Source organism: Arachis duranensis, chromosome 4 (assembly GCF_000817695.3).
Source record: "Arachis duranensis cultivar V14167 chromosome 4, aradu.V14167.gnm2.J7QH, whole genome shotgun sequence".
Lineage (NCBI taxonomy): Eukaryota > Viridiplantae > Streptophyta > Magnoliopsida > Fabales > Fabaceae > Arachis > Arachis duranensis.
In genome coordinates, this window is record NC_029775.3 from 77511639 (window position 1) to 77523711 (window position 12073).

The window sequence follows — 12073 nt, forward strand, 5'->3', positions numbered from 1 at the left end:
TGTTGTGCAACGTATATCTTGGAATAAGAATAAAAGAGAATTGAATAGAAAGTAATAGTAATTGTATTGAAACTTGAGGTACAGCAGAGCTCCACACCCTTAATCTATGGTGTGTAAAAACTCCAGTGTTGAAAATACATAAGTGAAAGGTTCAGGCATGGCCGAATGGCCAGCCCCCTGAATGATCAAAAGACCGAATGATCAAAGACTAAAACAATCAAAGATTAAACTGTCAAAAGATGTCTAATACAATAGTAACTTATCCTATTTATACTAGACTGGCTACTAGGGTTTACATGAGTAAGTAATTGATGCATAAATCCACTTCTGGGGCCCACTTGGTGTATGCTTGGGCTGAGCTTGATCTATCCACGAGCTGAGGCTCTTCTTGGAGTTGAACTCCAAGTTATAGCGTGTTTTGGGCGTTCAACTCCGGATCATGACGTGTTTCTGGCGTTTAACTCCAGACAGCAGCATGTACTTGGCGTTCAATGCCAAGTTACGTCGTCAATTTCTGAATAAAGTATGGACTATTATATATTGCTGGAAATCTCTGGATGTCTACTTTCCAACGCCGTTAAGAGCGTGCCAATTGGAGTTCCGTAGCTCCAGAAAATCCATTTCGAGTGCAGGGAGGTCAGATTCCAACAGCATCAGCAGTCCTTTTATCAGCCTTTTTCAGAGTTTTGCTCGAGTCCCTCAATTTCAGCCAGAAATTACCTGAAATCACAGAAAAACACACAAACTCATAGTAAAGTCTAGAAATGTGAATTTAACATAGAAACTAATGAAAACATCCCTAAAAGTAGCTTGAACTTACTAAAGACTACCTAAAAACAATGCCAAAAAGCGTATAAATCATCCGCTCATCAATATACTTCCACGAAACCAAGTTTTCCTGCTTATTTGTACTTGATTCTCCCCTTGCACCGTGGGTGGCCCATTGGACAAGGGAAATGATGCTTGAACGGATTTCATCCGAAGCAACAGAACCATTGGTAAATACTCTACTAAAATTTTCCCAAAAATTTTCTTTCAAATGCTTTTAAAATACTCTACTAACAAAATAAACTTCTGTTTTAGGTTATCATTAATTTATTTGTCCTACTTGTAATTGTTAGTTTGTTCATTTGAATGTTTCTGCATTAAGAATCATTTTTCTTGATGATTAAATAGTTGTCATGTACTATTCACCATATGAATATTTTTCGGTTCGGTGGGATTGCTTCATTTGGTTCACTGGATTGTTAATGTGTTTTCTTGATGATTACATAATTGAGTCCTTGTTTCTGTTGTAGGGACTTCTCTATAGAAAGGAAAAAAAGAAAGAAAAACCGAAAACAAGTAACTTGGACAAGAAAGAAAAAGAAAAAAAGAAAAAAGAAAAATGTCGAGATGGATTTTTCTTCGGAAGAGGAAAAATTTTCCGAATCTGAATCCAAAAGCAAGTAAGTTTAATTTTCATGTTGATTTCATTTAACTTGTATTTGCTTAAATATGTTTTTATTCGCTTGTTCTTATGTATTACAGAGAAGAAGAAATAAAAAAAACTGAAACAAAAAAAGAAAACAACCACCGAAGGTGGTTAGAAAACAAATCAAAAAAATAAAGCCTTTGCCGATAGATTCAGAGAGCACAAGTGAATCTGAAAGCCAGTAAGTATTGCGTAATTTCTGTGAGACGTTTTGTTGATTTCATATATATCATGTTTTGTTCATCAAATGATTTATTTTCAGTTTGGTGGGCTTCTAATTTTCATTTTAGCACTTTAATTTAGTTCGGTTCGGTGGTGTCTATCAGTTTGGTTGACTTCATTGTTAGTGTCTTGTCTCCCGTATAAATTCGATGTGTTTATCTGTTTTCTAGAAAAAATGAAATCGAGAAAACACCCTAATAAAAAAAACAACCGGAAAGGGTGGCAAAAACACAAGCCAACCTGACAAGGAGTAAGTTTCTCGAATCATATTTTCTTTTATTGATACTTACGTTCTAGATTCCTTGAGCTTTCAGAACTAAACAAGCAAAAGACAATGCTGCGGAAAGAGGAAAACGAGCATTGGAAATGATAAGAGAAAAGAGATCAAAGAAAAGAAATGTTGGAGCTCAGTCAGCAAACATTGCTCCAGATCATTTTGACTCTCCAAAGGCACAAAATGAATTCTCTCAAACGTAAGATTCAGTTTATTATTCCCGAATTCTTTTTCTTTCTTTGCTTACTTTTGCTACAACCTTTTCCAATTCCTCTAGATTCAATTATTAATATTTATTTATCTTACTTAGAGTGCCGACTGTAAATCTGGATAGCGAGCAAATCTTACAGAATCAAGGAAGCTCTACACCTTCTGTAAATACCGCGAGCAATACCAGGTAAATTGGTTCACTGCATATTGCACTTTCGGTTCAGTGGTTGCCAAAAATGAATTTAATGTGTGTCTCGACCTCTGCTTTTAATCTTGGTTTCTAATTTTTATTTGTTATCTTTTTTTTAGGAAAACAACCCCAGAAAGCATGGTAAAATATTTTAGAAAAAAGAAAATCTTCCCAAGAAAGACTCTTAAATCACTTTTTCTCACATTTATTCAATGAAATGGCATGGTTTCATGATTGACTCCTAATTTGTGCTTAAGTATGAAAACATGCTTTTTAGGCCCTTAATTGCCAATTTTAATTCACCTTTGATTCCACTAGATACCGTGATGTGTTTGTCAGTGATTTCAGAGTGCAAAGGCTAGGAATGGATAAATGGGATGAAGAGGAAAAGCATGCAAGTGGAGAACTCATGGAAAATTAAAGATTTGGGATGCACTAATCGACGCGCACGCGCAGCAGACGCGCACGCATCGAAAGTGAAGTCGCATAGCGACGCGTACGCACAGCAGACACACACACGTGGATAGAAAATGCCATCGACGCATACGCGTGACCCATGCGTACGCGTCGATGCTCACACGTGACCCACTTAAAGTGAATCTACTGCGGGCGATTTTTGGGCTTCACGGGCCCAGATCCAACTCAATTCTGAGGCTATTATATGCAAAATTCAAAGGGGGATCAACACATTATAACATTAGGACATAGTTTAGTTTGGAGATTAGGCTTTAGTTAGTTTCTAGAGAGAGAAGCTCTCACCTCTCTCTAGATTAGGGTTTTAGTTCTCTTCTTTTAGATCTAGATCTACTTATTCTCTTGCCTCAATTTTCCTTTTGCTTTATGAATTCTTATGTAGGTCTCCATTTCCCTTTCAATGCAATTTATGATTTCCATATTTTTTCATATTTGCTTAGTTTTCTATTATTGATCTCTTTTCTTTGTAGTTAGATCTCTCTTTAATTCTTGCAATTCATGTTATTTTACCTTTATTGCCTTTTATGTATTTGATGAAATGCTTCTTTTTGTTATGAGTTAAATCTTTCTCCTCATGGCTTTGGTTGAGTAATGGGTGACTCTTGAGTTATCAAACTCTTTTTTTGATTGATAATTAGAAGTTGATAATTGACTTGAATGCCACTAAAGCTAGTCTTTCATTATGATTTGACTAGGACTTGTGGACTCAAGTTGATTATATCCACTTGACTCTCCTTCATAATTAGAGGTTAACTAAGTGGAGCAATGGAAAATTCTCATCACAATTGAGGAGGATAATGAGGATAGGACTTCCAATTCTCATTCCTTGCCAAGAGATTTTTTAGTTGTTAGTTTATTTCTTTTGCAATTTACATTTCTTGTCTCTTAATTCAAAAACCCCAAAACATACTTCATAGCCAATAATAAGAACGCTTTATTGCAATTCCTAGGGAGAACGATCCGAGGTTTGAATACTTCGGTTATCTTTATTGGGGTTTGTTACTTGTGACAACCAAATGTTTGATTGAAGGAATTGTTTGTTGGTTTAGAATTATGCTTGCAACGAGATTTCAATTGAGAGATTCTAAACCACACATACAATTTTCGTTCATCAATGACTATGTCTATAAAGTTTCTGATGAAGAGTAAGTTTCACATAAATTTTTTTATTAATTTAATGGTATAGGATAATAATTTTGAGTTGTTATTGAACTGTTTTATGTTTAATGCAACAGCCCTACAAAAGAACAACAGTAACAATACCAAGAAATTCTATGTTCTTGACCCTATCAATAAGCTACCAAAAAATATACCTGATTCAAGGAAGAAACTGAACAAATTTGTTGTAAGTTATTTTCTTGTAAATTATTCAAATTATTCAGTACATGAAATGAGTTCGGTTGAGTGTTGTTAATTTATTTTTTTTAATTTTTGCATACTTTTCAGGGATTAATAATTTCTCAGATAAGAGTTTATGCTGGGGCGGAACCCTTAATGGAGGATGGATTAGGAGTAGAAGCAGAGTATATCCTACTAAATGGTCAACGTACAGAGTAAGAATCTTTCTCTACTATTGTTCTATTTTTAACATGTTTTATTTTATATACTATTAATCGTATTATATTCAATTCTTGCTTAGCTATGATTGTGGAATATACGTCATGAAATGGCTCGAAAAAATTGATCCACAAAAGATCAAAAGCAAGAAGAGATACAAATATAGAGCTTGGACACAAGTTAGTACTTTCTAAATTTATAAACTTCTTTCTTTTCTGATTTCAGTTGGGTTCATTTCTTATGTAACTAATTCCTTTCAATTGAAATGTAGGGAGAGATTGATAGCTCCAAGTACCAATATGGTCCGCACATTCTGTTGCATGAAATAAACAAAATTAGAGACCAAGTGATTTGGGAATCTCAAGCAACAAGACTGCCAAAGCCATCTGCTGCCCTATCCAGCCCTTATTGTCAATTCACATTTGGAGATTTAGATAGTAAATAGCATATACTATGATTGGCTATTTATAATTAACAATATTTTGTTTAACTTGTTTAAAAAGCAAAAAATACTTACATCAAATGTATATATGTGAATATTAATGTAAATGTTAATGTTAATATTTATATTTGATTCAAGATGGATTACTTATCTAAGATGTTAATTTATATATCTGTTGGAACTGTCTGACTGCTATTTTATTCTAGGTTCTCAGTGATTGCAATCACTGTATTTACCAATACATTACGAACTCCAAAAGAACACAGTGAACTGAAATTAATACACTTGGCGAACCAAAAGCTGGAAACACACTGAACCCCTAAAACCTGAACCCTAAACCCTAAACACTAAAACCAGAACACTGAACCCTGAACCCCTAAAACCCTAAACCCTAAACCCCTAAACCGCTAAAACCCTAAAACCTGAACCCTAAACTCTAAACCTTAAACCCTGAACCCTGAACCCCTAAAACCCTAACCCCTAAAATCCTAAATCCTGAACCCTAAACCATGAACCCTGAGCCCTTAAACCCTAAACCCCTAACTCTAAACCCTAAACCCTAAACCCTCAACCCTGAACACGGTGAACCGAAATTAATACACTTGGCGAACCGAATGTTGGAAATACACTAAACCCCTAAACTCTGAATCCTAGACCCTAAACTCTAAACCCTGAACCGTGAACCCTGAACCCTGAACTACTAAATCCTAAACCCTAAACACTAAACCTAGAACCCTGAACACTAAACCCTGAACCCATAAATCCTAAACGCTAAACCCTAAACACCTAAACACCAAAATCTCTGAACCCTGAACCCTGAACCTTGAACCCTAAACCCTAGACCCTAAACCCTAAACCCCTGAACCTTGAACCCTAAAACCCTAAACCCTAAAAATCCATCCAAGAAAGAGTTTTAAAACACCACCAATGTAAGTTAAAAATAATTATGTAACTCTTTTAGATTTTTTTAATAATTTTTATTTAATTAATCACACGGAAAATGTAACTAGCACTACACCTGATTTCTGTATCTCAAAATAAATTCTAATTATTCAACTTAGAAATTAATACACTAAACGAATCGAAAAACTGCATATATCAATATAGAATTTGACAAAAAAATTGACTATTCATTAAAGACTAACAACATTCAGAAATTAACCCTGATATAACCATGGTGAACCAAAATTTGCTCATGGGTGAACAAAAATTTACATTAATAAAAACTAAAACTTGTACAATCCTCTCTTGGATAATTCATATCTGGTGCATTATAAAGAGTGAAGCTTGACTAAATCGATGATCTGGTGTCTAAAGGGTTTAACTACAAAAGACCTAATTAATTGTATATTAGCAAAATGAATAATTGAATTTTTAACTAATCAAAAGCAAGTCAATTTTACCTCTCTTGGAGATGTCTTTTTCTTTTTCTTCATGGCATTTGAGATCTTTTTTTCCAGGTTTGATCCAAGTCTGTTCTTGGGTCAACCTCTTATTTTAACACGTGGTGGGCTTTGAAGGTCATTCACATTGCTTAATGTCGCTTCTTCATGGGTTAACAAACTTTTTCCTTTGCTTCTCTCTTGATATTCTTCCATCTCCGCCATGACCTTGTCAAATGCTCGGTACAAAATTCTGGTCAACTCTTCAGACTCGGATGCAAATTCACATATATTGTGCGACCGAAACACCAATTCGTCAAATCTCTTACTTCTTAGCTGAGGTTCATCTTGGCTTCTCTTGATGTGTGTATGCCTCCTCTTTATGTTCTTACTCCAACATTCCAATATGTATTTCGGTGCCACGTTATCCACTCGCTCAAAGCTTAGGATGCTTAGGGAATGGCGACACAATATGCCCCTAGACTCAAACAGCAAGCAATGGCACTTTACATCCCGTGATACTACATCATATGTGATGACAAACTTGTTGAATGTGGAGTTGGAAACCTGCTCTATGACTTCATATGTTGTGAAACCTAGGGTGGAATGCATTGATCTTGTGATACAGTTCACTTTACCTCTAAATTGAGCTTGAACTTTCCTAAACTTCTCATGGGTATATACATGCTGAAACTGTGCCTCTATTGCTGATTTTGTTGCGCACGTTATCACGATGTGAAAATCTGCAGCATCGAATTCTCTCTCTGCTTGCTAGGCAATTGTCGTATTGCTTCACGAATTGTCTCAAGGAGCTATTCCGTGCGATGAAATTGTTGAAAAATGAATGCATGCTCTCGCTCCTTTGTGTGCTTTTCATTCTGGCCCAAAAGTGGTGATCCAAGTAAACCGGAATTCATATGTGCCGATCCTCGTACAACTCTGCAAACCAAACCGAATCCATAAGGTCTGGTGAATCGAAAACAGTGCATGCTTTGGGAAAAAAAGATATGAGCATAAAAATAATTCGAATTGAAATCTCAATTACCTGAAAGCCACTTGTTGCCTCCGAGGCCGTACTTTCTAAGGAAATCGATCCAGTTTCTGTCAAATGCTTCTTTTGTGTATGATTTCCAAACAACATGGCTCATCTCATGTTCAATTTCATTGTGTCCCTTGTAGCCATTTAATTTGCTTGGGATCTTCTTCATAATATGCCAGATGCACCAGCGGTGAATTGTTGTTGGCATGCACAGCTCAATTGCCCTTTGAATCGATGCGCATTGATCGGTAAGAATACCTTTTGGTGCCTTCACTCCCATGCAACATAGTCAACACTCAAATAGCCATTTCAACGATTAGATGTCCTCATTTTTCATCAGCGTGCATCCAAGAAGTGTTGACTGACCATGGTGATTCACGCCCATAAAAGAACCTAATACCAAATTGTGCCTGGTTAAATAACAAGCACACAGTGGTAAACCGAAATATATACACTCACTGAACATCAAAAATATATTTGAAAGAACCGAATACCTGTTTGTGTTATAGGTGGTGTCAAATGAAACCACGTCTCCGAAATAATCAAATGCAGCCCTGCTTCTTGCATCAGCCCAGAATGCACGTTTAATGCAGTGATCGCCTTCAAGGTTGAGCTCAAAGAAGAAATTTTGGTTCTTCTCTTTCATTCTTACTAGGTACTTCCCGAATTCTTTGGCATCGTCTTCTTCGGAAATATTCTGTACTTCCCTTGTAACGTAATTCCTGACGTCCTTTTCTATAAAACCTAGTTCAATGGTGCGACGCACGAACATGCTAAGCTCCCTGTGTTGTTTGAGCATCTTAGCCTAGTCTGGACAACAAGGATGTGAGTGATTCAAAACAACTTTGGAAAATTGTCCAAAGACCAACATCCTTCATTATGTGTACGTAAATTCTGGCCGGACAATTTAACCCAGTTGAAGGGTTTGTCTTCAAAGTTGGAGATATCTTTGATTTCCACCTCCCCTCTCTGGTGCATACAATGAGTTGATTCTTAATCTTGTCTCCGTCCCGAGTCGTGTTCCTTATTTTGGTAGAAAAACTGGCAAGTTTGGAATAATATTTGTAGAACTTTCCAGCTTCTTCTAGTATCTTGAAAATCATTCCCACTGATGAGCGGATAATTTATACGCTTTTTGGCATTGTTTTTGGGTAGTTTTTAGTATGATCTAGTTACTTTTAGGGATGTTTTCATTAGTTTTTATGCTAAATTCATATTTCTGGATTTTACTACGAGTTTGTGTGTTTTTTTATGATTTTGGGTATTTTCTGGCTGAAATTGAGGGACCTGAGCAAAACTCTGATAGGAGGCTGACAAAGGACTGCTGATGCTGTTGGAATCTGACCTCCCTGCACTCGAAATAGATTTTCTGGAGCTACAGAAATCTAAATGGCGCGCTCTCAACGGCGTTGGAAAGTAGACATCCAGAGCTTTCCAGCAATATATAATAGTTCATACTTTATTTGTAATTAGATGACGTAAACTGGCTCTCAACGCCAGTTCCATGCTGCATTCTGGAGTCAAACGCCAGAAACACGTCACGAACCAGAGTTGAACGCCCAAAACACGTTACAACTTGGCGTTCAACTCCAAGAGAAGCCTCAGCTCGTGGATAGATCAAGCTCAGCCCAATCACACACCAAGTGGGCCCCGGAAGTGGATTTATGCATCAATTACTTACTTCTGTAAACCCTAGTAGCTAGTTTAGTATAAATAAGACATTTTACTATTGTACTAGTTGTCTTTCGACCACGTTACATCTTTGGTCTCAGCTTTATTTTATTATTCGTCTTTTGACCACATCTTTGATCAGTTTATGCGATCTTAGACGTTTTGGAGGCTGGCCATTCGGCCATGCCTGGACCTTCATCACTTATGTATTTTTAACGGTGGAGTTTCTACACACCATAGATTAAGGGTGTGGAGCTCTGCTGTACCTCAAGTTTCAATGCAATCACTACTAGTTTCTATTCAATTCCGCTTGTTCTTATTCTAAGATATTCGTTGCACTTCAACATGATGAATGTGATGATCCGTGACACTCATCATCATTCTCACCTATGAACGCGTGACTGATAACCACTTCCGTTCTACCTTAGATCAGGTGCATATCTCTTTGATTCCATAATCATAATCTTCGTGGTATAAGCTAGAATTGATGGTGGCATTCATGGGAATCTGGAAAGTCTAACCTTGTCTGTGGTATTCCGAGTAGGATTCCAGGATTGAATGACTGTGACGAGCTCCAAACTTGCGATTGTTGGGCGTGATGACAAACGCAAAAGAATCAAGGGATTCTATTCCAACATGATCGAGAACCGACAGATGATTAGCTGTGCTGTGACAGAGCATTTGGACCATTTTCACTGAGAGGATGGGATGTAGCCATTGACAACGGTGATGCCCTACATACAGCTTGCCATAGAAAGGAGTGACAAAGATTGGATTAAAGCAGTAGGAAAGCAGAGATTCAGAAGGAACATAACATCTCTATGCACCTATCTGAAATTCCCACCATTGAATTATATGAGTAACTATTTTCTATTTATTTATTATTATTATTCGAAAAACCAATAATCTCTTAAATTAGTTAAATCCGCCTGACTGGGATTTACAAGATGACCATAGCTTGCTTCATACCAACAATCTTTGTAGGATCGACCCTTACTCACATAAGGTATTACTTGGACGACCCAGTACACTTGCTGGTTAGTTGTGCGGAGTTGTGATAAAGTGTGATTTATGTTTGAGAGCGCTACCAAGTTATTGGAGCCATTGTTGATGATCACAATTTCGTCCACCAAGTTTTTGGCGCCGTTGCCGGGGATTGTTCGAGTTTGGACAACTAACGGTTCATCTTGTTGCTCAGATTAGGTAATTTTCTTTTCAAAAAAAAAGTTTTCAAAAATTTTTCAAAATTTTTCTTTATTTTTGTTTTTCTAAAAAATATTTTCGAAAAATTTATTAAGAAAATACAAAAAAAATCATAAAATCATAAAAATCAAAAATATTTTTTGTTTTTTGTTTGAGTCTTGAATCAATTTTTAAGTTTGGTGTCAATTGCATGTTTTAAAAATTATTATGCATTTTTTGAAAAATTCATGTATTCATAGTGTTCTTCATGATCTTCAAGTTGTTTTTGGTAAATCATCTTATTTGATCTAGATGTTTTCTTGTTTTGTGTCTTTATTGTTTTTCATATGCATTTTTGCATTCATAGTATCCATGCATTAAAGAATTCTAAGTTTGATATCTTCCATGTTTTCTTTGCATCAAAATTTTTTTTCAAAAATATGTTATTGAGGTTCATCATGATCTTCAAGTGTTCTTGGTGTTCATCTTGACATTCATAGTGTTCTTGCATGCATCATGTGTTTTGATCCAAAATTTTCATGTTTTGGGTCATTTTTGTGTTTTTCTCTCTCATCATTAAAAATTCAAAAATAAAAAAATATCTTTTCCTTTTTTCTCTCAAAATTTCAAAAATTTGGGTTGACTTAGTCAAAAATTTTTAAAATTAGTTGTTTCTTGTAAGTCAAGTCAAATTTTCAATTTTTAAAAATCTTATCTTATTAAAATCTTTTCAAAAATCAAATCTTTTTCATTTCTTTATTTAATTTTCGAAAATTTAATTTTTTAAAAATATTTTTCAAAAATCTTTTTCTTAGTTTTATCTTTATTTTCGAAAATTATGCTAACAATTAATGTGATTGATTCAAAGATTTGAAGTTTGTTACTTTCTTGTTAAGAAAAGGTTCAATCTTTAAATTCTAGAATCTTATCTTTTAGTTTCTTGTTAGTTAAGTAATTAATTTTAATTTTAAAAATTAAATCTTTTCCAACCATATCTTTTTAATCATATCTTTTTCAAATTTTATCTTTTTTTTCAAAAATTTGACTTTAAAATATCTTTTCTAACTTCTTATCTTCTTATCTTTTCAAATTTGATTTTCAAATCTTTTTCAACTAACTAATTAACTTTTTGTTTGTTTCTTATCTTTTTCAAAACCACCTAACTACTTTTCCCTCTCTAATTTTCGAAAATATCTCATCCCTTTTTCAAAATTCTTTTTTAAATTAACTAATTGTTTAAATTTTAATTTTAATTCTATCTCATCTTTAATTTTCAAAAATCATTAACTCCTTTTCAAAATTAATTTTCAAATTCTCTCTCATCTTCTTCTATTTATTTATTCATTTACTAACACTTCTCTTCACCTCTCTTCATCTCCAATCACTGCCTCTATCCTTACCCTTGTGTTTGGATTCTCCTTTCTTTATTCTTTTCTTCTTCTACTAATAATAAGGATCCTCTTTACTGTGACATAGAGGATTCCTATTCTTTTTCTTTTTCTCTTCTCTTTCATATGAGCAGGAACAAGGAAAAAGGCACTCTTGTTGAAGCTGATCCTGAACCTGAAAGGACTCTGAAGAGGAAACTAAGAGAAGCTAAATTACAACAATTCAGAGGCAACCTTTCTGAAATTTTTGAACAAGAGAAGGAGATGGTAGCCGAACCCAACAACAATAATGCAAGGAGGATGCTTGGTGATTTTACTAAACCCACATCCAAGTTTGATGGAAGAAGCATCTCAATTCCTGCCATTGGAGCAAACAATTTTGAGCTGAAACCTCAATTAGTTGCTCTAATGCAACAGAACTGTAAGTTTCATGGACTTCCATCTGAAGATCCTTACCAGTTTTTAACTAAGTTCTTGCAGATTTGTGAGACTGTTAAGATGAATGGAGTAGATCCTGAAGTCTACAGGCTCATGCTTTTCCCTTTTGCTGTAAGAGACAGAGCTAGAA

At 35.2% G+C, this 12073-nt stretch overlaps 1 protein-coding gene across 1 annotated transcript; it reads right to left on the reverse strand.

Moving 5' to 3' along the window:
• Positions 1–6327: 6327 nt before the first annotated feature.
• On the reverse strand, positions 6328–8063 carry LOC107484562 (protein FAR1-RELATED SEQUENCE 4-like). The gene is made up of 4 exons (XM_016105117.1): positions 7759–8063; positions 7665–7674; positions 7271–7532; positions 6328–6821 (listed from the first exon to the last, which is right to left on the reverse strand). Exons 1-4 carry the CDS (start codon positions 8061–8063, stop codon positions 6328–6330), a joined length of 1071 nt encoding a protein of 356 aa, XP_015960603.1.
• Between the last annotated feature and the right edge of the window lie 4010 nt (positions 8064–12073).